Source organism: Argopecten irradians, chromosome 16 (assembly GCF_041381155.1).
Source record: "Argopecten irradians isolate NY chromosome 16, Ai_NY, whole genome shotgun sequence".
NCBI lineage: Eukaryota > Metazoa > Mollusca > Bivalvia > Pectinida > Pectinidae > Argopecten > Argopecten irradians.
This window is the reverse complement of record NC_091149.1, coordinates 20,147,430-20,172,349: the sequence shown is the minus strand read 5'-3', so window position 1 is coordinate 20,172,349 and position 24,920 is coordinate 20,147,430. Positions and strand designations below refer to the sequence as shown.

General features: G+C 35.6%; 1 protein-coding gene across 1 annotated transcript in view; it reads left to right on the top strand.

Moving 5' to 3' along the window:
* Positions 1–11,830: 11,830 nt before the first annotated feature.
* LOC138310073 (prolow-density lipoprotein receptor-related protein 1-like) overlaps positions 11,831–24,920 on the top strand; it is a 47,560-nt gene continuing 34,470 nt past the window's right edge. The window contains exons 1-9 of the mRNA XM_069251216.1: positions 11,831–11,972; positions 16,999–17,133; positions 17,724–17,843; positions 18,683–18,928; positions 20,429–20,551; positions 21,469–21,597; positions 22,111–22,313; positions 22,951–23,533; positions 24,122–24,293. Coding sequence (XP_069107317.1) covers positions 11,831–11,972; positions 16,999–17,133; positions 17,724–17,843; positions 18,683–18,928; positions 20,429–20,551; positions 21,469–21,597; positions 22,111–22,313; positions 22,951–23,533; positions 24,122–24,293 — 1,853 coding nt within the window. The remainder of the gene's footprint in view (positions 11,973–16,998; positions 17,134–17,723; positions 17,844–18,682; positions 18,929–20,428; positions 20,552–21,468; positions 21,598–22,110; positions 22,314–22,950; positions 23,534–24,121; positions 24,294–24,920) is intronic.

Sequence of the window (24,920 nt, the reverse complement as noted above, 5' to 3'; positions counted from 1 at the left end):
CAAGATCCGGTCGCCATCCTTCACCTCGCTTTCTAGATATAAAAAACCCTGTGGTCCTGTCCAATAATTATTTTGCTTTCATCAGAGAAAATAACTCGCTTCCAATTATTTAGTGGTCCATCTCCGCTTTCTCTACACCAAGCAAGTCTCTTGGTTCGGTTAATCTGCTTCACGACAACTTTCTTCCTAAAAAACACACCTAGTATACCATGTTGGCTTAGATGTCGCTGAAGTGTTCTTTTAGAAGTTGGAACATTCCTTTGCTCATTGTATTTAATGGTAATATCATTAAGGGAATCCCTCCTATTGTTTTTAACAATCCTATCAAAAGAACGATAATCCCGCAAATTCACTAACTTTGGTCGTCTGCTTCTCGGCCAGTTTTTCCACTGAACCACATGTACAAAATTTATTTACAATGTCAATAATTGTAGACTTGAGTATTTTTAACATCATACCTATCTTTCGTCGTGAATATCCACTCCAAAACATCCCTACGATCATATTTTTAACGCCCATTGACAGTTCTTTCCCTTTTCGGCCCATCTTGGCAATACACATCTACGGGAAAAAAACAGAAAGCAGACGACAACGAGACTATTGTGTGACGTAACATGACGTCATATGCAAAAACCTAAAAATAACGCACGTCATCATCAGTGACGTTTACAACGAATGCCAAGGCCATTTTCAGTGATGTTATTGACACGACGTAAACACGCCGCCATTGTGACCGAATACTTTTGGCAAGACGGAATTTCACTAGGTTATAGCAAATGAAACTATATTAAAAAAGAAAGATTAAAACCAAAATCAACTTTTTTGTTTCAACTTGTTTGTACCAAATCTTCGTCTAAATATAGTATTCATAAGGATGTGTGTATACCATGCGGATGAATAGCTGTGAAAACGCTATAAGTGTTTCTATTAACACAACTACATGTATGACTTATTACAAAATTACAAGGAATGCGAAACAGTCATGTTACCCCGGACACGCGCACTTAGGGCTCTTTATGAAACCGGAGTGCTCGAGTAGGTAACCCATTGGTTGTCCGATCGTGGAATCCGAACTTCTGCTACCAAGGTGAAAACAAATATTTTACAATACAAGTCGGTCACCCAAATGTCGTATCTCGTCATCTGCCACGCAGGAGAGCGACAAATAAGGTATCCATAACTGAAACAAAAAGTACTATCTGACAATGTATAGACTAAAAGATGCTCCACCGCCGAAAAAGCAATAAATAAAATTATTTATCATTTGGACAAAAATTGATGTTTTTTGTGCAAATATAGGCCTAATTAATACAAAAAAAGTACATATAAAATATTGTGCTTTGCTTTTCTTGTCCATTGCAATCAGTACTCCAATTCTTTGAGGACATATGTTTTCTGGATGGCAATTAGCTAATATTTCTATATTAAAGTGCAAACCTTTTTCAATGATTGTTAATAGGGTAAAGATACATTAGAGTAAGTTTTGTTAGTGAAGAAAAATATACTAATTCATCTGCTCCACGTTTTTGACAGATACAAATTACCATTGTCGGAGGTGTGGCGTCTTTTAAATAACATTTTAAACGATCGAAATCTGTTCTATAAAATAACACATGGGTCTATTTGTATATTTACTAAACCCGGATTTAGTTCAATATTCATTTTTAAAATCCCCATGAACTTCTTTTCCATTTGCAACGCATAATAGTTATCTTTCATATATCATTTATTCAGGTTTGAAACAGTATGTGCTTGTTGGTCTAGAGAACATTCTGGATCATCAATACAATAAAAATAGAAATGTATTCAACAATGTTATTTATGTAACGAATACAGCTTTGGTTTACAAGACTTTGTAAAAACCGAGTTTATTGCTCATGAAAACCTATCAAAACAAGACAAAAAATGAAAAAATGGATATAATCTAAGCATTTCAAAATAAAATTAACTTCATTTTAACAAATAGAAATCATTGGAAAATATATCAGATTACTGATTTATTAATTTATTCTCAATCATGGTTACTTTGAAAATGGTGGCGTCATGATCGACTTCTACCATATATAAAAGAATGAAGAAGACGTATAACATATTATAAAAGTATTTATCGAATACAGAAGACAGTTACCATTTATTTCAACATACTTTAGCCCTGGATCAGGATTGGTGGAAACATACGACGTCATTATGTAGGGAAATTCTGTACACTGTAGATGTTTGTAAAAATAACTCAGACATACACTGTCCTTCTGACATATAACGGTGCACTCCGTTTCTACTTCTACTAGGCACTGTCCACAACTGTTCGTTCTGGGCAGAACATCGTTGCGTTGAACGCCGATTTTTCTTCATACATGTAGGAAAAAAATACTGGGGGAAAAATTGAAAGGTTAAAATAACAAAGAGAACAGCAACTATTTTTTGAGCAATTTTCTCATTTTAGGGGGTTATAAAATCATAGAGAAAAACATTTTTTTCATAGACGCTAATTCGCGTCTATGAAAAAGACTATCCGTCAGTTTTTTTTGTGTCTATTACTTCATGAACCCAATAGAAATTGAGATTAATGCTTATAGTTTAAATATGATAACTCCATGATGAACTAATTACACATTGATTATCATGTTTATACTTATTTTTTTCAATAAAACAAAATCAGTTGTGGCGTATTGATATCCTCACCAATAGTTTCTTTAGAAGCCAATGACTGTCGCTTTAAGATTTTTTTTACAAAATAAACCGCACTGTGAAATGTTAAAATATTTTAACTTTTTTACAGTGCGTATAATCTTGCACCATATTGAACGCACATATACGTATATATAGACGTAGGTTACAATACCCCCAAACTCCATGTGTCCGTTTTATTCTCGTTTTCCTATCAAAGGTATTATAATTAGATTAAAACTAAAACCAATGATTGCACTTACCTGCTGCATATGATTCTATCACACCAAGTAAAATAGCCCACGATTCGTATGTCTATCATTGGTTTATCATGTACTGCTTACGACCTTTGTATCGAAACTATTGCAACTGTTGACCCTGCCGGAACAATATGATCGTTGTTGTTGGGTTAGCACATTGTATTGTGCATAAAGTAAACAGACACCATCAGCATGTGGATATCTACATTAATTATGCAAAAGTAACCTGAAGATTGTTTAGTAATCAGGATTTACACATATGTGTATTTATTGAGCTCTTAAGAGCGTGAAGTATTGGATCTTTTGTTACCACGTGAATCTCCATAGAAGATATATGAGCAAAATTGTAGTTTTGTCCATCGATTTTAGTATAAAGAGTAATGAAAGAGGATTGCTCAATATCCTATAGACATAATATTTTGAGTGAATTCTGAGTCAAAGTTCTGTAGTCTGTAGAAGCGCAGTGTTAATTTACTTCCAAACACATTACCTGTTGGTATTTCGTGCCCAATGCTGCATTTAATTCTTTTATTCTGTATTTGCATATTACAGAGTTATCTGCCCTTGTAAATAGCTATTGATTGTGACGTCATGTGTTTGCGAGCGTAACGTCATACTTTTTGGAGAAAACGACGCGCTCACAAAATAATGACGTAATAATCAATACATATCCACAAGGGAGCTAAACTCTGTGATGTGAAAAGACGGAATTCTTTAACCTAGATACTTAACCAGTCAAAACGTGTTACCAAATTGTCAGTCATAACTGCAAGATTGTTATTCTTTGAAAAGAAAATCCAACAACGCAGTAGACTACACCGGAAGTAGTATTAATTTTGACCAATCACGGGCCTTAAATGTCGTTACCACGGCAACAGAATATTTTGAAAACACCTGATTCAGGCACTGAGATCTTAATATGGAAATGCATCGCTAAGTGTATTGACCAAGAAGTGTCCCGTTGCTATTTAAGAAGGGATTATCATTTTGGCATTTTGTCCATGTAGTTAAAAATGAACGCGAATATTTCAGGCACTTTTGGCCTTTTTAAAATCACAATAAGAACAAATTGTGCTATTTTAGAGGAACAACTAGTAGTACTTCGTCATATCTTCGGACACACTGAGCGGGGTCCTTCCTGACGTGATTTTGTTCTAGTTAATTATTTTGAACTTGCATTACCAGCTTTACGACAACCCATACGTTGTGCCAAGATGGAAATAATCGACGTATTCTCTGTTTCACCATGACTGTTGCCATTAAAAAAAAGTTTTAAATACCAATATTTGGTTTGTTTATATACCAATACCGGTTCATTTCTCCGCTCGTTATTGGTAAACTGATTCAGCCAACAATTCGTTTTTCCAGCACTTAAAAATTAGATGCTCTTTGGCAAAATTCTCAAATACTGGATAGGCATTTAATTTGTTTCCTATTTCCTTGCTATTTTGGATGCAATGTCTGTTTGAAGTCTAAACACCGTCTGAAATGTGATTGTTGATATAAGGGGTATAACCAGTATTATTACTGTTTCAATACACAGCATGCGACTGTCTATCTCTACTTCAATGTCCAGGAGAGTTTCTACTGCCTTTGTTGTGGCACACTTTCCTTTTGTTATCGGAAACCAATCAAAACAAACTTTGAAAATACTCTCACAAAAGGGTAATTTCGTTATGTGAATCAACTGTTTCTGAGCAGTCATTTAATTCTCTTTAACTTTCTGATTGGTCTGATATACTTCCTTATACCGATTGTATTTCTGTGGTTAATGATACATTCATGATATGTATATTCAGTAGGGCTTGATATGCGTAGCACAAGCATTTTTAATACAACGCGACTAGCGTTTGTATTAATGCTATCCGGTTTACCATGATGTGTAGGACTGAGTAGGACTTGCCCTACAATGACATCTAGTGTTGACCTCTTTTAACCATTTCATTTATAAACTTCCATTCATAAAATCCCGATTTATTGAATAATATTCCTTTGACCAATCAAAATGTAGCATTCCTTTTACTGCAGTATGCAGTCATGGGAGGCTTGGCTTATGATTGTTGGAATTCACACAGCCACTGTAGAATATACACACACAAACTCCCCAACTGTGTCTACATGAGTATACATGTACATACAATCTACATCTGGTGGTGACTCCTCTGTCCAACTTACATAAACTGTTAATGATAATACAAATTGAAATTACTATAAAAAGACTTATAGACCTCAGAGTTAAAAAGTAAACAGTTCAGAGATACTTTCTGTGCACTTTATAATAATGCTTTAAAATGATTATTAATAAGGCTGCGCTCATGTGTTCATGGTTTTACCTACATAAGTGTGCAACACCAGTCAAGAGTGTAGGACAAAAATTCCTATTTTAATGAATATAAAACTTAAATGCTTTCTTTACTTTGAAATTGTTTATTTTATGTAGGGATTTTTAATTAAGAAGAATGTCAAACAATATTCCTTCGGACCAATCAAAATGTGGCATCCCCATTACTGCATTGGTGTGTATGCAGTCATGGGAAGCCTGCTTTCTGATTGGTGGAATTCACACAGCCTCTGTATAGAATATACACACACCTACTCTACATGTGTACACACTCCTCTGTCCAACTTACATAAACACTGTTAATGACAATACAAATTTGAATTACTATCAAAGGCTTACAGATCTCTGAGTTAAAAGTAAACTAATCTGAGTTTCTTTCTTTGTACATTATATTTATGTTTTAAAATGATTATTGATAAGGCCGCCCTCATGTGTGCATGGTTTCACTTATTACATACATAACTGTGCAACACAAGAGTCAAGAGTGTAGGACAAAAGCTCATTTTTAATGAATATAAGACTTAAATGCTTTCTTTACAGATCGGTCCATTAAAATTATCGAAATGTCCTGCTGTCTCCGCGTCGGTTTATCTCTCAAGGGGGACAATCGCGGTGACATGTCACCATGAATCGTCACCGAGAATCTTCAAAGCGGCGTCTCCGCGACCCATCGTGATCACGGTGATCCGCCATGTCACCATGATCCGCGGCGATCGTTTCATCGCGGATCTTCAAAGCGGGCGGTCCTCCGCGGATCGCGGTAGCACAGTCCCTGAGTGTCACGGTGTCCGTGTTACGCTGGCAAAGATTACCTGAGATATGTGTTCCGTCGGCAGGCGGTGAAACGTTCAGTCATATCGAAAATATAGAACAGTTCATTATAGAATACGATATGAAATATAAATAATTGATACTCTTTTTCATATTTTAATGTGATCGTAAGATACGTTTTCAATCAGAAATTTCCAATGTTTTTAAAGCTTTTGTTTTTCTCTAACACAAGTGACCGATAACTTGGACACGCTTGTTCATTGGTGGGCAATTTTATGAATATTAATCCAGCAAAACTTGCAATATTTATTTAGCAGAACCTGTAACGGTAAATAACTTCTGTCACTAAAAAGATTCCCCGTCTTCTGGCATATTTTGTAACGACATTGAGAATGAAACCAACTTCATTTCAAGCGAACCGTTAACTTTACAGCGAGAAAAATTCTTTTAAAATTTGGAACGACTTTTGTCTTCTAATGATCTACAATTTCTACAGGATTTAGGCCTCTTTATTAAAAACTCTGAGGAAAGCGGCCTTGATAATTGTTTAACTTGTTGTTTAAATATACTGTGTGTTCTGTATGTTTTTCACTGCCCTTTTGTATGAATGGTTAAGGGTTAACCTAATCCTAACCCTAACCCTAGAAAATAATAAAGCTGTTTTTATGTCCCACACTGATCGGTGACACTCAGTGGAAAACATTTTTTTTTATGATTGGCTGACCAAAGCAAATCCTCTGTCGATAGAAAGCGTTGCTGTAACATGAATATATGTTTTTCAAAATCTCTTTTTTATTAATCAATGTATTCAAGAGTCATAAAAACGTATTCATATACGTATAAAAAGACAATCGTACAAGTATTTGCTTGTCTCATGAAATACATACATGTTTAGAGTATTTAAGGTGAATAATCGACTTTCTACATTTGTATGTTACCGTACTGCATAGCTGTCCTAATTCGAATACAGCGTTGATAAAATAACTACCGCATTGTTTACATTAAAGTTTTTTTTTACTTAGCGATGGGTTTAATTTCAATGTGGCTTATCTGAATGATCTTGAATTTTATAAGAAACCGAGGATAAGAGATATGAAGCTTCAGATAAATGTGTTATAGATGTAAAATTGTAGTATTTAGCCGCTAATGCTTCATATAGTTAGCGATGCATATGCCGTAAATCTCTAAATATTTATTATTATAAATATTTCAGGCAAAATGGATATATAATAATTCAGGATTGTAAGATTTTCATGATATAAGATGTGGGAAATTAAGTTACGTATATTTTTGGTATAATAGATATGCATGTTGATAATGTGATTTTGAAAAGAAAATGTAATAAAAAAGTCAGAAGAGTACTAATGTTCTTGCTGTGACTTTATCGCACAGGTGTTTCACTGGTAAATCGTTTTCTAAAAGAGACTATAACTTACCTGTATTAGCCCCTATTGTTCTCTATTCGTCCTTATTAAAATAGGATATAGCTCGTCATTTACCTGTACAACATCGATCACCATGGGATGTGTTAATTACACGCGTCCTAACACCCCTTCCTCCTCCCGACAGAAATAATAAATGTATTAATTATCAAAACTACAAAACTTAATGTGATTTTCACTTTTTTATTATTATTATCAGAAGCATATATCATATATGTATATATGTTTCTGTTATTATTATTTCTGCGAAAGCAATTCAAATATTAACGAAACTGTCTTACAGAACATTAATGTCCAAAGCAATTTTTTAGAAAAAATCCACGACAATTGAAAGATTACTCACGAAAATAGCTAAAACAGATAATAAAAATATAAAAACGATATTACAGACACGCTGGGTAATATTGTTCTCGTTATGTTGAAAATTATCAACGTACGAAGAACGCAACTCGGGAGATTTGTAAATAAATTCGTGAAGTTTAAAAATCATTAACATGACGAGTTTGAACACGGAAAGAGGTGAGATTTGGCATCTACATGTAAATATTTTTTAAACGCAATTATTTATATATTAGTACTTGTATTTATATGAAAATGGAAAAGGGAATAAAAAGATGTAAACGTTTGCATTTCTTCAGATACAAGAATGTCCGTAATGTACGAGTATACCTACATCTACATGTAGAACACGTGTTCAGAATTCGAACTGAGCAGGTACGTTATATTGTAAGCCTTCACACGTACTGTACGCGTGTCAAATCAGACACGGATATACGTTTTTGTTCATATCAATAAAAAAAACCTGGACAATTAACTTCTCACACGTGTTCGTTGTTATTTGTACCTTGAATCTCTTCAATTCCCAGCGTGACGCGCACGGGTATTTTACCTGTACAGGTATAAAGGTCACGACAGGTGTTACCTTGTGTCGACCCACGGGCGGAGTTCACCTGTAATTAACACCTTCTTGGGAGGGAGATTAACTCTATACCCAACTTACCTGTGCCCCGTACAATGTGACAGTACATTTCACGTACTGTCGTATTTCAAAGTTTTGATGTTTACAATATGCTTTCTTATATATTACGTTGGAATGAATTAGCTTATCACACTTATACATTGTATGAATAATTATTTGTTTGTAACTGTAAATTGCAGAGTTGCTTGATGTGATATGTGATCAAATCACTTTGTTTCTTACACCGGTTACAAATATACGTAGAAAATTGTCGCAATGCAATTTTACAATAATCTTCAGTGTACATCTGCATCACTATCTTCATCGTTGTTGTCATCAATGATTTTGCATAATTGACTTAATTTGAATATAGATAACTGGAAGGGGAATATTTTCATTCTTTATATCTTGACTATATGCATGAACTATATATAATGAGAGAACTGCAAATGGCGAAACACGAATTCAAATGTTTAATCTTTATTACAGTAGCTGTACTGTGGCGTACATGTATGTACATGTAGTACGTACATTTTTAAATGTACATGTGCGATCCTAAAATCGATGCCTAGTCAATTGTAAGCAATGAACTTTTATGTACACATATACTGTATATCTATAATTATAAATGCACACCCTAGTAATACAATGTATAATCCTTTATGAAAAATATTCCGATAATACGTTTTCCATGGTAAGCGGAAGAGCCTTTCGACAATCTGAAAAATAAAACAAACGTAAACTTGTGATTGATGCGGGAAACACTATAGAATGTTACTTATTACAATTGTTGAGTTATGAAATATCGATAATAGAAATCAAGCATATAGATGGAAATTTGATGTACTAATAATGCATTTTAAATGTGTTTGTGTGAAAATCGTTTATTCGTCATTTCGACACCATGATACTATTTAAAGTACCGGTATACGCCTGATCGCTTCACTAAAATTATGACATTGTGATGATAATATTATCAATAAAGTGTTGTTGTAACAATTTGTTTGTAATTTCTTAAAATATCGGATAAATATGACCCTTGCAATAATACAATTCTCTCTTAATACATACGGTTGTACACGTAATTTGTAAACGTACACATGTACGTGTAAAGTGGAAACTTCATATCGAGTTCAGTCGTTTTTTACTTCATTGTGTTATTATCAGTAAAGAGATGTTGTAATAATTTGTTATTCTTAAAATATCGGGTGAATGAGACAGTTTAGAATAATACCATTCTTTCTTAATACATACAGTTGCACATGTAATTCATTTTGTAAACGTACATTTTGTACCTGTAAAGTGGAAACTTCGTATTGAGTGCTGTCGTCTTTGACCTCATCGTGTCCATATAGTTTTCATAGGCAAATGTTTATATGGTATACAGAAATTTTAATCCTAAACATACTCCCGTTTTTTATACTTTCGTTTGTATTTCAGAACGTCAAGATCCGTAATTTATTTATCGTCAAGCCATTTCCGTGATTATAACAATGGTATTTCCGGTCTATGCTTGCCGATCGTTTAGCGTTTTGCGTAAATCGTTATTGCGTTAATCGTTGATCGTTAATCGTTAGCAATCGTAAGCGTTAGCTAACGGACGGATTTTTTGAGTTACGTTTGCGTTAGGCTGGGAACGTTAAACGGTTCAGGTACTGTAACTATCTATGCAGAAATGTCAGCAAAACTTGGAAGACAGCATTGGAAAGGGAATAATCCAATCTCCATTTTGGTGTATGACATTTAGGATCGGTCGGTAAATAAAGAAGAAATCGTGAATCAGCAAAACTTGGAAGACAGCATTGCGCTTCTCAATTTTATAAGTTATTATTTTAAAATGAATCTTTCCGTCCTTTTGTATGGGCGCTGCTTAAGCATTCCGTGTAAAATGGAATATTTCATACTATTGATTTTGATTGATACATAACTCTATTTACCATATACGTATCGTATAGATTATAGATACCATATATCACCATGGGATGTGTTAATTACACGTGTGTCCTAACACCCCTTCCTCCTTCCGCGGTGAGTTATGTACCTGTATACTTCACAGCTGGTTGCATGTGTAGAGAGTAGAGCCATATAGTGAGTAAAATACAGGTAAGTTGATAACTATCGATACAGAAATGTCAGCAAAAATTGGAAGACAGCATTGGAAAGGGAATAATCCAATCTCAATTTTGGTGTATGATATTTAGGAAAGATCGGGAAATAAAGAAGAAATCGTGAATTAAAAACTTTTTACTTTTTGAATGCGCTTCTCAATTTTATAAGTTATTATTTTAAAATGAATCTTTCCGTCCTTTTGTATGGGTGCTGCTTAAGCATTCCGTATAAAATGGAATATTTCATAGTATTGATTTTGATTGATACATAACTATATTTACCATATACGTATCGTATAGATACCATATATGTACCTCACAAATTACGCAGTGTTTGTGTGAGCATATACACTTAAACACAATACAAAGTACTATTTTTCTTCTTCGATTTGGTCTTATATTTATGGAAAATTGATCTAATAATTCTGAACAAAATTGTCTAGAAATACATGCCATAGTTCGTGTACTAATTCCCAAACCCCCTATTTTTTGATGACATCAGTCTATATAGAGACCGTCTTATTTAAGACTTCGTGTCTAATTTGGTGACCGAGTCGAATATTGCAGCGGTGATCTAATTTTCAGTGGCGGGTCTAATTTTGATGATCCAAGCCTAATTTTATAGTGGTGGTCTAAGTTTCAGTGACGAGTCTAATTTTTAGCGACTGGGTCAAATTGTGATGGCCCAGTCTAATTTACAGCAATTATCTAATTTTAACGACCGGGTCGAATTTTGATGACCTCAGTCTAATTTTATAGTGGTGGCCAAATTTTCAGCGACCGGGACTAATGTTGGTGACATCAGTCAAATATCATAGAGACGGCCTTGGGTCAAATATTGAAGGTTCAAAGGAGTTCACTGACATGTCCTTATTTTGTGTTTTAAAGTTTCTCTACTAGTTTGAATTTTGACACCATTTTCTAAAAAAAAATATCACTATTATTATTTATGTCTTAAATTTATTCGACGGCCGAATTACGACGACCTTATCTAAACTTGCCATCACTAGCTAGTATAGTCTATTTCATCGTGCACCTGTCTTAAATTATAGCCAGGTCTAAAGAAAATAGTTTGAGGTCGATAACTAATAGAACGGTCTTGTGTATGTATAGTGTATCGTCTCTAATGTAGCTTACGACCGCTTTATAGCTATACCAATATACTTCCAAGAATTCATGTTTACAAGGATTGATGTTTACAATAAGAACTTAAAATAAAATCGGTTTCTAAATATAAGTTTCATACACATTGTGAAATGAAGATGACTTTTATTTTAAGATAAATGTGTGCAACCCTCATCCGCAGACTACACTCTCTTCAGCCTCCCGCTGTGATAGACAGATTTACCTGTGTCCGGCCAGCTAACTGGTCATCGGAAGCAAGGACGAATAAATCCATGTCGGAAGATTATCCAGAAGCCGTCAGTATCATCTGTCTCTGGCGTTAAGTTATACGTAATGTTGTTCATTAATAAAATTCTTGCAATATTCCGGACGAATTTTACGTAGGTATGTCGTCACGTGCCGAAAAATGTCCAAATATAACCACTACAGCTTGACACGTATGTGTTGTCATAGCGACGGCTGCCCCAGATCATAGCCACGGGCGTTTACCTGTAGACTTTTTTTTTCAAAATGTAGGGTGTGCAGTCAGTTATGGTTTTTGATTATCGATAGACATCATGTCTGTGAACATTTAGCAGCACCATTGAAATTTCGATGATGAGTTTTATATATATATTCGTCCTTGATATATTATTATATATCGTGAAGTATTATTTCGTATTATTTACAATAATAAAATTAACCAACCTTGTATACAGGCGGAGGAAACTTTCAAGCTGTGACAATGATTTTATTTTCATACATGTAAACATACCGTTGTGTAAATATTACGAACTAATATTTCTGCTACCGATCTTGGTAATTAAGGAAAAAGTCAATTGTTTTCTGTAATCAAAAGTGATTATTATTTCTTTGGTAAAATTCCAATATTCCCAGTGACTACACATACACATGAATACATGTATCATATCAACGACTGATACGTCCTTCATTATGTTATCCAAGACCCGACCCGGGTAAGCTGATGTCTCCTAGTTCTTTCATGATATATGGCATGATTCTAAACAGAACGTTTTGTATATAAGTAATTATGTCTAACAATATATCTTGAGAGCAGATTTATTTCATTTTCGTGAATTGGCGGCTTTAATTATACATATAAAGTTTTGAGAACCGCCATAACACAAATACATATATGTATCATTTAGTGGAGTGATATATATCGATCCATTTTTTCTGACAAAAAAAACATTCAGCTTTCATATTGTACATGACTTGTTCATATTTTGCTGAAATTCATTCATTAATTAGTGTCTTTATTTATAAAACAGATCATGCACGGATAATCTGGATAATACCACATGTACAATAACCGTACTAAAGTTTGATCTTCTATCGAAAACCAATGTACCATAACTGACTGCACACGCTACATTTTGAAAAAAGTCTACAGGTAAACGCCTGTGGCTATGATCTGGGGCAGCCGTCGCTATGACAACACATACGTGTCAAGCTGCAGTGGTTATATTTGGACATTTTTCGGCACGTGGCGACATACGTCCTTGCTTCCGATGACCAGTTAGCCGGCCGGACACAGGTAAATCTGTCTATCACAGCGGGAGGCTGAAGAGTGTAGTCTGCGGATGAGGGTTGCACACATTTATCTTAAAATAAAGGTCATCTTCATTACACAATGAGTATTGAGAAACCGATTAAGTTCTTGTTGTTCACATATAGCACCATAATTAGAGTTACTAAAACAACATGTCCCAACCTCTGACACTGGCACGTCATTAACGCACCGATTACATAAAAGGAATTTGTGGTAATTGAAACTTATTAATGGCCAGTGTCAAGCTATCTTTTTTATCGCTATTATGAATAAACACTTAGATGTCAATTGATTTCGTGAGAATTTAGGAGGGTAATTATTGGTCACAAATCTAAATGATAATTTATTTTATTTCGTAATTTACAAAATTAATCTAAAAGGTTTTCAATAGTTACATAGAATTGTAAAGCATTCTACCCTTAGATTATGTACACTAGTACAAATACATGTACTTTAACTTAGTAGATACTGTGTTTCAATCGAGTTTGTAATAGCCAAAGAATATCTTCTCACTGGCGAATGTGGGTGTGAAATCATCTCTTTTGTAATATAAAGTATATTTGAAATGTTGTAATTTGCACTTATGGACCGTAAGGTCCACGGAATAAATTGAATTAAATAGGAGAATTGAAAAGGGTGAATTTAGTGCTTATTAGTGGTCGTTGGGACGATGTTCGATATTTTCGGTAACATTACGCCAATATAAAATAAGATACAATGCAAAATATTTTCAGATTTTCTTTTACTCCGAGACATTACGATAGCAATATTTAGTGCACTCAATCCAGTGACAAAGCGGGGAAACCCATATCGATCGTAAACAATCGTTAAGCAAGATGAAAAACTTATAATCTTTTGAAATTCTCTGTAATATGCACAACTTTTATGACATACATGTTAATACAGAAACAAGACCCGAGTGTGCTTGTATGACAATGGAACACATTTTGTCAACATCGCTTATAAATGTACAGTTAATATTTGAAATTAAGAAATACAATTCACTTATAGTTATAATAATATGCATATTCAGTACATGTATTTAGAACCATGCATACCGGTAAATAGATTTTGTTCAATCTACTATACATTTTGTGGATTTAACTCGGTATATTCATTTGTTCACAGCACGTTTCTATGTCATCATCTGTAAATATTTTACGATGATTGGATAAGACGTCATAAGTTGTAATATCTTGTGCCTAATCCCTTTGTATTTATCAAGGTAATACAAAATATGTAATTCCTCTGTACACCAGAGCGAAATTCACAAATAATTACAAATGTATTCATCTTTCAGTTTCTTATAATTAAAGTATCATTTTGTTGGCTGCTACTGTATAGGATGCCGAATTTACGGCATGTCTAACTGAAAATCGAAAATCAAATAATAGATTTAAAAACAATATACCGTATTTCTGTATTATCTGTTACCTAGTAAATGGACAAAAACGAACGATCAGTAAGAAAATGTCAGTACAGATTCAGCTCAGGGAGGTTGACACGTGCAGTAAAAACTTATTTCTGCCATTATAACACACATACACACACACATATATATATACATTAATAATTTATTTAGGTCAGTCAACAAACATTTTTGACAGAAATTATAACAAACAGTATCTCAAATTAATCAATACCTTGCCAAAACAAAAAAACAGTTACAAATCAGCGAACATACGACCGCTGCCGACAACCAACTTTACAGGTAAATTTTAGCCATTCGCCATGATCCCTGCTGACACTCGGTGACCGATCGTGCTACGATCGCGGGGGATCGCGGAGGTCATCGCAACACGCGATGGTCACGAGGATACTCGGTGACGGAACCTCGGTGATACATCGGCCCATCGCGGGGGATCATCGCAACCCTTTGATGGTGACGACGCGTCGCGCCAGATCACCGTGATGGGAGGATAATCAATGATTTTAATGGACCGATCTGTATAATATGCTCCTCTGTTGTGAGTTTTAAAGGAATTAATATGTCATATCTTTTTTATCTATCAGCTTGCTTGAAAATTGAATATTTTTAGCTCACCTGGTCCGAAGGACCAAGGTGAGCTTATGCCATACCGTGGCGTCCGTCGTCCGTCGTCCGTCGTCCGTCCGTCCGTCCGTCCGTCAACAATCGACTTCTTCTCCATAACCGCTGGTCGGATTTCAACAAAATTTGACTGGTAGCATCCTTATGGGCTACTAACTAAAAATTGTACAAATGATGGGGCTGACCCCCCAGGGGCCTGAGGGGCGGGGCCAAAAGGGGTCAATTTGGCTATTTCCATATAAACGACTTCTTCTCTGAAACCAAGCATGGGATAGCACCCATAATGCAATGGTAGCATCCTTATAGGGTGGGGATTCAAAATTGTACAAATGATGGGGCTGACCCCCCGGGGGCTGAGGGGCGGGGTCAAAAGGGGTCAATTTGGCTATTTCCATATAAACGACTTCTTCTCTGAAATTAAGCATGAGATAGCACTCATAATGCAATGGTAGTATCGTTATAGGCTGGGGATTAAAAATTGTACAAATGATGTGGCTGACTCCCGGGGGCCTGAGGGGCGGGGTCAAAAGGGGTCAATTTGGCTATTTCCATATAAACGACTTGTTCTCTGAAACCAAGCATGGGATAGCATCCATAATGCAATGGTAGCATCCTTATAGGATGGGGATTCAAAATTGTACAAATGATGGGGCTGACCCCCGGGGGCCTGAGGGGTGGGGTCAAATGGGGTTCAATTTGGCTATTTCCATATAAACGACTTCTTCTCTGAAACCAAGCATGGGATAGCACCCATAATGCAATGGTAGCATCCTTATAGGGTGGGGATTCAAAATTGTTCAAATGATGGGGCTGACCCCCCGGGGGCCTGAGGGGCGGGGTCAAAAGGGGCCAATTTGGCTATTTCCATATAAACGACTTCTTCTCTGAAACTAAGCACGGTATAGCACCCAAAATACAATGGTAGTATCCTTATAGTGTGGGGATTCAAAATTGTGCAAATGATAGGACTGACCCCCGGGGGCCTGAGGGGCGGGGTCAAAAGTGGTCAATTTCCATATAAATGACTTTTTCTCTGCAACTTAACATGGGATTACGCTCATAATGCAATGGTTACATCCTTATAGGGTTTGGATTCAAAATTTTACAAATGATGGGACTGACCCCCCGGGGGCCTGAAGGATGGGGTCAAAAGGGGTCAATTTAGCTATTTCCATATAAACGACTTCTTCTCTGCACCTAAGAATGGAAGAGCACTTATAATGCAATGGTAGCATCTTTATAGGGTTGGGATTTGAAATTGTACAAATGATAGGGCTGACCCCCCGGGCCTTAGACGGCAATAGATGCGAGGTCAAAAGGTCAATTAGGCTACTATTTTCATATAAATTACTTTGTCTCTGAACCTATGTATTGGATAGCATATTTGTATGGTATCAATAGCATCATTGTATGGTTGTGATTCAAAAATTAAACTTTGGGAGTCAATTTTGCTTATTTTTCTAATTGTCAGAGTCTTGTGATAATTACTAACAAAAAACCAGGTGAGCGATACAGGCCCTCTGGGCCTCTTGTTTAAAGGATGTTATAGTTGTCTTCATGTTCAGCATTTTCAGTCCCAAAAAGTACCTCCACAAATTACATTGGTGTGCAAATTATACAAGTTTTTACGTTAAATAAGGTCTACATATTATTCAATTTGAGTAGGCTCGTGTATTGATGTATGAATTGAGTGTCTTTTGTTCACAAACTCCTTTATTTTACAGCAACAACAAACAGGACATGCCAGGAGAATGAGTACTTATGTAATGGCACAGGGCGCTGTATCCCGAAACAATGGAAATGTGACGGCGACATTGACTGCCCGAATGGAGAGGACGAGCGAATATCTAAAGGTTGTCGTAAGTATATAACTTGTAGTCAAATAACTTAAAAATGCTTACCATGGCTGAAAAGTGTAATCCATTCAGTAGTATGTATATCATCCTCGATACTCCAGGGGTTACTATATCCACATAGTAAAACTAGAGGCAGTTCAGGAGATAAAAACTGACCAATCACAGGCCTACAGGTACTTCATTTGAAGATCACAGAGCGACACCCAACTTCAAAGCAATACAGTCAACCATAGTGTGCTGTTTTACAATTTCTTTGGTGTATATCAAAGGATCATATTATCTGTGTTGACTAAATATGTTGCCTCCAGTGTTACTATGAGATAATCCAAGGGTGTATATAACGTCAGGGAAAGTAACCATTGGAGTTTGGAAAAAAATCAATGATTTAAAAAAAAAAAAATAATTTTTTAATCAGTGCTATTGTTATTGAAACTCTATAGATGTTTCAACATATTACCATTAAGCCCTCCATCTCTGGGTTACAAGTTTGAATCCTTTGTGGGTGCCAGTGAGTGCTTGTTTATGTGGTATTTACAGTATTCATTTTGTGATTTTATGCAGAGATGGGACACTTGTTTTATAATTAATTTCAGCCCCAGCACACTGTAAAAGGGACGAGTTTATGTGTAAGAATCGGCGCTGTATCCGTAACATCTTTGTGTGTGATCGTGACGATGACTGTGGAGACAATAGCGATGAACCACCGTCTTGTGGTACGTTTAACGGAGAGATACACAAACTCCTGTATCAGATAGCATTTCAATACGGGAGTTTTGAGATCGCAAAACAATGTGGGTAAAGTAAAATTTACCGTCAATTAGTCCAACCATCCGGCGGATATGATGTCATCATTTGATGTGAGTTTGGTGACATCATTTGATGTGAGTTTCCTCATAATTACTGGCAGGTCAATCAACGGTAAATTGTTCTTTACCCCTGTTTTTGGGAAACCCCCATATTCCTAAAGATTAATGAAATGTAGGGAGATCATCTGAATTATACATATAGATAGTTCAAGTTTGAGAATTTTGTTTTAGATGTGAGAGGTTAGTGCTCAAATGTGACTTATTCATGTACCACGTGATAGCTGATAACATTTGTGCAGGACTTGTATCTCCAATGGTGATTGAACTCAAATCTTTGTAATCTTCCCGCTGAAATGACGTTAGCACGGGTATCATCGTTTAACGTCATTCCATCACCAATAGAAACAATAGTCCCGCACAAAGTAGGTATCACATAGTACCTGAAGTAGTCCCGTTGATCACCAACTGATAGCTCCATATTTGATGTGATCAATAAAAGAAGATAGGCCTTAAAGCTTTTCCTCTGGCACGTTAACCATGTTATATTAAGTTGGGGGAATGGCAATTAAAATTGTTTGACTTGAGTTCTCAGAATTTCGATGACAGAGGAAATCTGTTAAAGAGAAAGTTTACTTACTTAAAAAAATGATTAGAAGAGGACCCGTTCACTTTAACAGAAATCTTTTTAACATGACAACATTAATGATTTGAATAATTATTATCTTCTCTTTATGTTTGCTTTGTAGTATTCCACCCCTGTAAACCTAACCAGTTTTCATGTAAACAGAACGGCACGTGTATAAATAAAAATCTAACTTGTAACGGCTTCCCTGACTGTCCCGACCATTCCGACGAAGCCAATTGTACAGTGGTGCCACCTTGTGGATCAGAAATGTCATTCAAGTGCAACAACTCTAAGTGTATACACATAGACGCTGTTTGTAATGGCAAGGACAACTGTGGTGACGCCTCTGATGAACCCGAAAATTGCTGTAAGTACTTTGTCAGTTACTAAATCGTACTTTAATAATGGCATGTCGGATAAATTTCCTTCCATCTTATTTATGAGAATTACTTTACTTTTTATTTATTAGTCATGAAGTATCCATGTCTTACCTTTTCATATTTTTTTTCACAGTAGCACTAAGATAGATATGTTTACAGTTTGTACTGTAAACCAAATTTTATTCATGTGCGATTCACTTTTGAAATTTCATGAAAGTTTATCTCAGCGAATTAATATCTACATCAACTATATTGATAGAAATTATCATTTAATAGTTAAATATGTACTCATTTTGAATTGGAAATTGCGAAATATATTGCAGGATATAGTAGAAAAAATAACCCTAACTATTGTACCTTTGATTGACCACTGACCACTATATATCTAACTATTGTACCTTTGATTGACCACTGACCACTATATATATCTAACTATTGTACCTTTGATTGACCACTGACCACTATATATATCTAACTATTGTACCTTTGATTGACCACTGACCACTATATATATCTAACTATTGTACCTTTGATTGACCACTGACCACTATATATATCTAACTATTGTACCTTTGATTGACCACTGACCACTATATATATCTAACTATTGTACCTTTGATTGAACACTGACCACTATATATATCTAACTATTGTACCTTTGATTGACCACTGACCACTATCTATATCTAACTATTGTACCTTTGATTGACCACTGACCACTATATATATCTAACTATTGTACCTTTGATTGACCACTGACCACTATATATATCTAACTATTGTACATTTGATTGACCACTGACCACTATATATATCTAACTATTGTACCTTTGATTGACCACTGACCACTATATATCTAACTATTGTACCTTTGATTGACCACTGACCACTATCTATATTTAACTATTGTACCTTTGATTGACCACTGACCACTATATATATCTAACTATTGTACCTTTGATTGACCACTGACCACTATATATATCTAACTATTGTACATTTGATTGACCACTGACCACTATATATATCTAACTATTGTACCTTTGATTGACCACTGACCACTATATATCTAACTATTGTACCTTTGATTGACCACTGACCACTATCTATATTTAACTATTGTACCTTTGATTGACCACTGACCACTATATATATCTAACTATTGTACCTTTGATTGACCACTGACCACTATATATATCTGACTATTGTACCTTTGATTGACCACTGACCACTATATATCTAACTATTGTACCTTTGATTGACCACTGACCACTATATATATCTAACTATTGTACCTTTGATTGACCACTGACCACTATATATATCTAACTATTGTACCTTTGATTGACCACTGACCACTATATATATATCTAACTATTGTACCTTTGATTGACCACTGACCACTATATATATATCTAAATATTGTACCTTTTGATTGACCACTGACCACTATATATATTAACTATTGTACCTTTGATTGACCACAGACATCAATGAGTGTGCCCCACATCAGTTTATGTGTAGCCAGAACTGTACAGATCTAAAGATTGGCTACCGATGTTCCTGTTACAATGGTTACAAGCTCAGGAATGATGGGAGAACTTGTCAAGGTATGACAGTATTCTCAGTCTCTCCTTCTTGGTATGATTTCTAGACGATAGGTTTTGTATTGCTATAGTCACAGTGATGATATTTTCTCATGATACGAATGCTATGGTTACAATACTACTGTGACAAGATAATGATTGGTCTGTTGCTATTCTGCCTTTTCATATTACAGAGTTAGCTCCCTTGCGGGTAGGTATTGATTGTTACGTCATTATTTTGTGAGTGCAATTTATGGTGTTTTCTCCAGAAATTATGATGTTATGCTCGCAAATACATGACATCACAATACCTACCCACAAGAGGAGATAACTATGTAATATGCAAATACAGAATAGTTTAGAAAGGACATTAAAAAATCTATATGATGATTTGTCTGTTGCTATGGGTACAGCCTTGATACAAATTCTATATCCTAATTTGTCTGTTGCTATGGGTAAAGCCTTGATACAAATTCTATATCATAACATGTCCGTTGCTATGGGTACAGCCTTGATACAAATTCTATATTATAACATGTTTGTTGCTATGGGTACAGCCATGATACAAATTTTATATCCTAATTTGTCTGTTGCTATGGGTACAGCCTTGATACAAATTCTATATCCTTATTTGTCTGTTGCTATGGATACAGCCTTGATACAAATTTTATATCCTAATTTGTCTGTTGCTATGGGTACAGCCTTGATACAAATTCTATATCCTAATTTGTCTGTTGCTATGGGTACAGCCTTGATACAAATTCTATATCCTAATTTGTCTGTTGCTTTGAGTAAAGCCTTGATACAAATTCTATATCCTAATTTATCTGTTGCTATGGGTACAGCCTTGATACAAATTCTATGTCCTAATTTGTCCATTGCTATGGGTACAGCCTTGATACAAATTCTATTTTCTAATTTGTCCGTTTCTATGGTTACAGATGTAGATGAATGCCAGACAAAGTATCCTTGTTCGCACTTCTGCCACAACACCCCAGGAAGTTACTACTGCACATGTGCGAGTGGTTATCTCTTGGCCGAGGATCGACATTCCTGTAAAGTCTACGGAAGTAGGTTCATGTTTCTTGACCTCAAACTGTTAAGTTGACTAGTGTCAGCATTGATGCCTAAAAAATCTGTTCTACAGAAAAGTCAAAGGCTTAACATACTGCAGCCCAAAAAAAACCAGTCTTTATAACCAAGTGGTCTTCATACACATTTAAAATTGTGATGAAATTTGCCATTAATAGGAGCCTAAGCAAGTGGTCTGATTATACAGGTGGTCACTAAGACAGGTTTTACTGTATCACTATAAGCATACATAAACACATAGTAGCAAAATATATTAACTATTGTAAGTTGACCCAATAAGCGCTTCTCTCCCTTTTTTGAACTCTCAGTTTTACTTACTTTAAAATGAAAATTCTTTTGCAAATTCATTTATGGCTTACTTTTACAAGAATTTTATGATAGACTAACTTTTAAGGATCCTGGCCATTTATAAGGTTGAATACAGTATTATAAACATAAACAAATGGAGTAAAATAACACATATAATTAAACAAAATGAACCAAATTTTCAGAGGAGCAGCCGTTCCTGATTGTGGCCAATAGATATTATTTGAGGCGGGTTTCCCTTTTTGGGGTTGAGGAGAAAATTACAGAAAACCTGAACAACGCTGTAGCCATCGGCTTTAACCACAAAGAGGAGATGGTTTATTGGACGGACATAACTAGCAAGTCCAGCTCAATCAACAGGATGAAAATTGTTAATGGCACAAAACAGGTACAGCAAAGCGACTATTAGTATAAAATATTTACCATGTTTGCTGTTATTAGCGCCCCTCCCCTTTTCTGAAGAAGAGTTGAAGTTGTAAGAATTCCCCAATCTAATGGATTTAACAATGTTTACAACATGTGATGGCTCTAGGCTCTAACATTATCATTGTATCTCATATTACATGAACTTGTGAGTCTTTTACATGTGAATCACGACATAATAATGTGTCTCATGATAAAAGGTATATGCATGTTTACTGTAACGGATTAATGTACCATGAGTACAGAAAGATTTAAAATATGGCTAACTTTTTCCATCCACAACTTACATTTTGAGGCATTAATAAGCACCCCACATACAATTAGTTAAGCACCCTGTTACAAATGTCTAACTGTATATAAAAGGGAGAATATAAAAGGGAGATAACTGAAGTAACTTTATAACTGTATATAAAGGGGAGATAACCAAAGTAAATGTATAATTGTGTATAAAAGGGAGATAACTGAAGTAACTATATAAAAGGGAGATAACCAAAGTAAATGTATGAGTGTATATAAAAGGGAGATAACTGAAGTAAATAAATATTAGGGAGATAATTAAATTATATTTATATAAGGGAGATAACTAATGATAAATTTTTTAGGTTGTACACAATACGACAGTGAGAAACCCAGACGGCCTTGCTGTAGATTGGGTAGGAGGAAACCTGTACTGGTGTGACAAAACAACAGACACTGTTGAAGTGTCAAAACTGGACGGGAAATACCGTAAAGTGTTGATCCGAGAAGGTTTGGAGGAGCCTCGTGCCTTGGAAGTGTTTCCTGCTAAGGGCTTCATGTTCTACACAGACTGGGGGGAGAAGCCACATATCTCACGCTCCTTTCTCGATGGAAGTGTAACACAGAAAATTGTCACTCAGGACCTCGCCTGGCCAAACGCACTAACCATTGACTATATCACAGAAAAGATTTTTTGGGCCGATGCCAGTTTGGATTACATTGCTATGGCTAATTTAGATGGCACTGCCAGACACATGGTCATAGATAGGGAGCTACCCCACACGTTTGCTCTGACGACATTTATGAACTACATTTACTGGACGGACTGGGAAAAGGGTTCTATTGAGAGAGCGGAGAAATTCTCGGGGAAAAATCGTACGACTGTTGCCACAGTGGTTCATCGCCTGATGGATATTCAGGTTTACCACAAGATGAGGCAGGTGGAAAGTAAGTTATCAACCATTTTGTAATGGAAATCTAAAGAAGAAAACCCATAAGATTTCAAGAATCTTTCATCATTTTAGTATGTCAACAATAGCATTGATGTTGCCCGATCTGTCACTTCACATAGATTCCATATGGAGATGGGGATATTGATTCCTAACAGACATTTCTAGCTGTTAAGGCATTTTTGCTTTTGAATATAACAAAAACTGTACATTTTACATAAAGATGCACTTCATATTCTGTTTTGCATGCTACAGAGTTATCTCCCCATGTTGGTAGGTATTGATTGTGATGTCATGTATGTGTGAGCATAGCTTTATTTTTCCTGATAAAAAAAGGTGTGAAATTCGCTCTCAAAATAATGATGTCGCAATGGAATTTTGCACACAAGGGAGGTAACTCTGTAATGCACAATGACGGAATACATTATTAATAGTAACTGAATACCTGTAAGGGAGGTAACTTTGTTATATGCATAGACGGAATACACAATTTACAATAACTGAAAATGTGCCTGCATGTAAACAATAATGTGCACTAATGATCCTGTTTACCTATGACATGCCTAAGATCTGTTGTCGTTTCCAGTGAATCCGAACCCCTGTGAAGACAATGGGGGCTGCAGCCATCTTTGTTTGCTCCGTCCTCAGTCTAGACCCCTCGCCTTCCTGACTCTGAATTCCGTGGAGCGAGTGTGTGCGTGTCCGGAGAATCATGTACTCCTGGAGGACGGCCTTAACTGTGTGGCTAACTGTACTAGGTAAGATTGTAATTAGACTAGAATGTCACACGGCGTTAACTGTGTGGCTAACTGTACTAGGTAAGTTTGTAATTAGACTAGAATGTCACACGGCGTTAACTGTGTGGCTAACTGTACTAGGTAAGTTTGTAATTAGACTAAATGTCACACGGCATTAACTGTGTGGTTAACTGTACAGGTAAGTTTGTAATTAGACTGAATGTCACACGGCATTAACTGTGTGGCTAACTGTACCGGTAAGTTTGTAATTAGACTATAATGTCACACGGCATTAACTGTGTGGTAACTGTACTAGGTAAGTTTGTAATTAGACTAGAATGTCACACGGCATTAACTGTGTGGCTAACTGTACTAGGTAAGTTTGTAATTAGACTATAATGTCACACGGCATTAACTAACTGTGTGTAACTGTACTAGGTAAGTTTGTAATTAGACTAGTAATGTCACACGGCATTAACTGTGTGGCTAACTGTACAGGTAAGTTTGTAATTAGACTATAATGTCACACGCATTAACTGTGTGGTTAACTGTACTAGGTAAGTTTGTAATTAGACTATAATGTCAACGGCATTAACTGTGTGGCTAACTGTACTAGGTAAGTTTGTAATTAGACTGTAATGTCACACG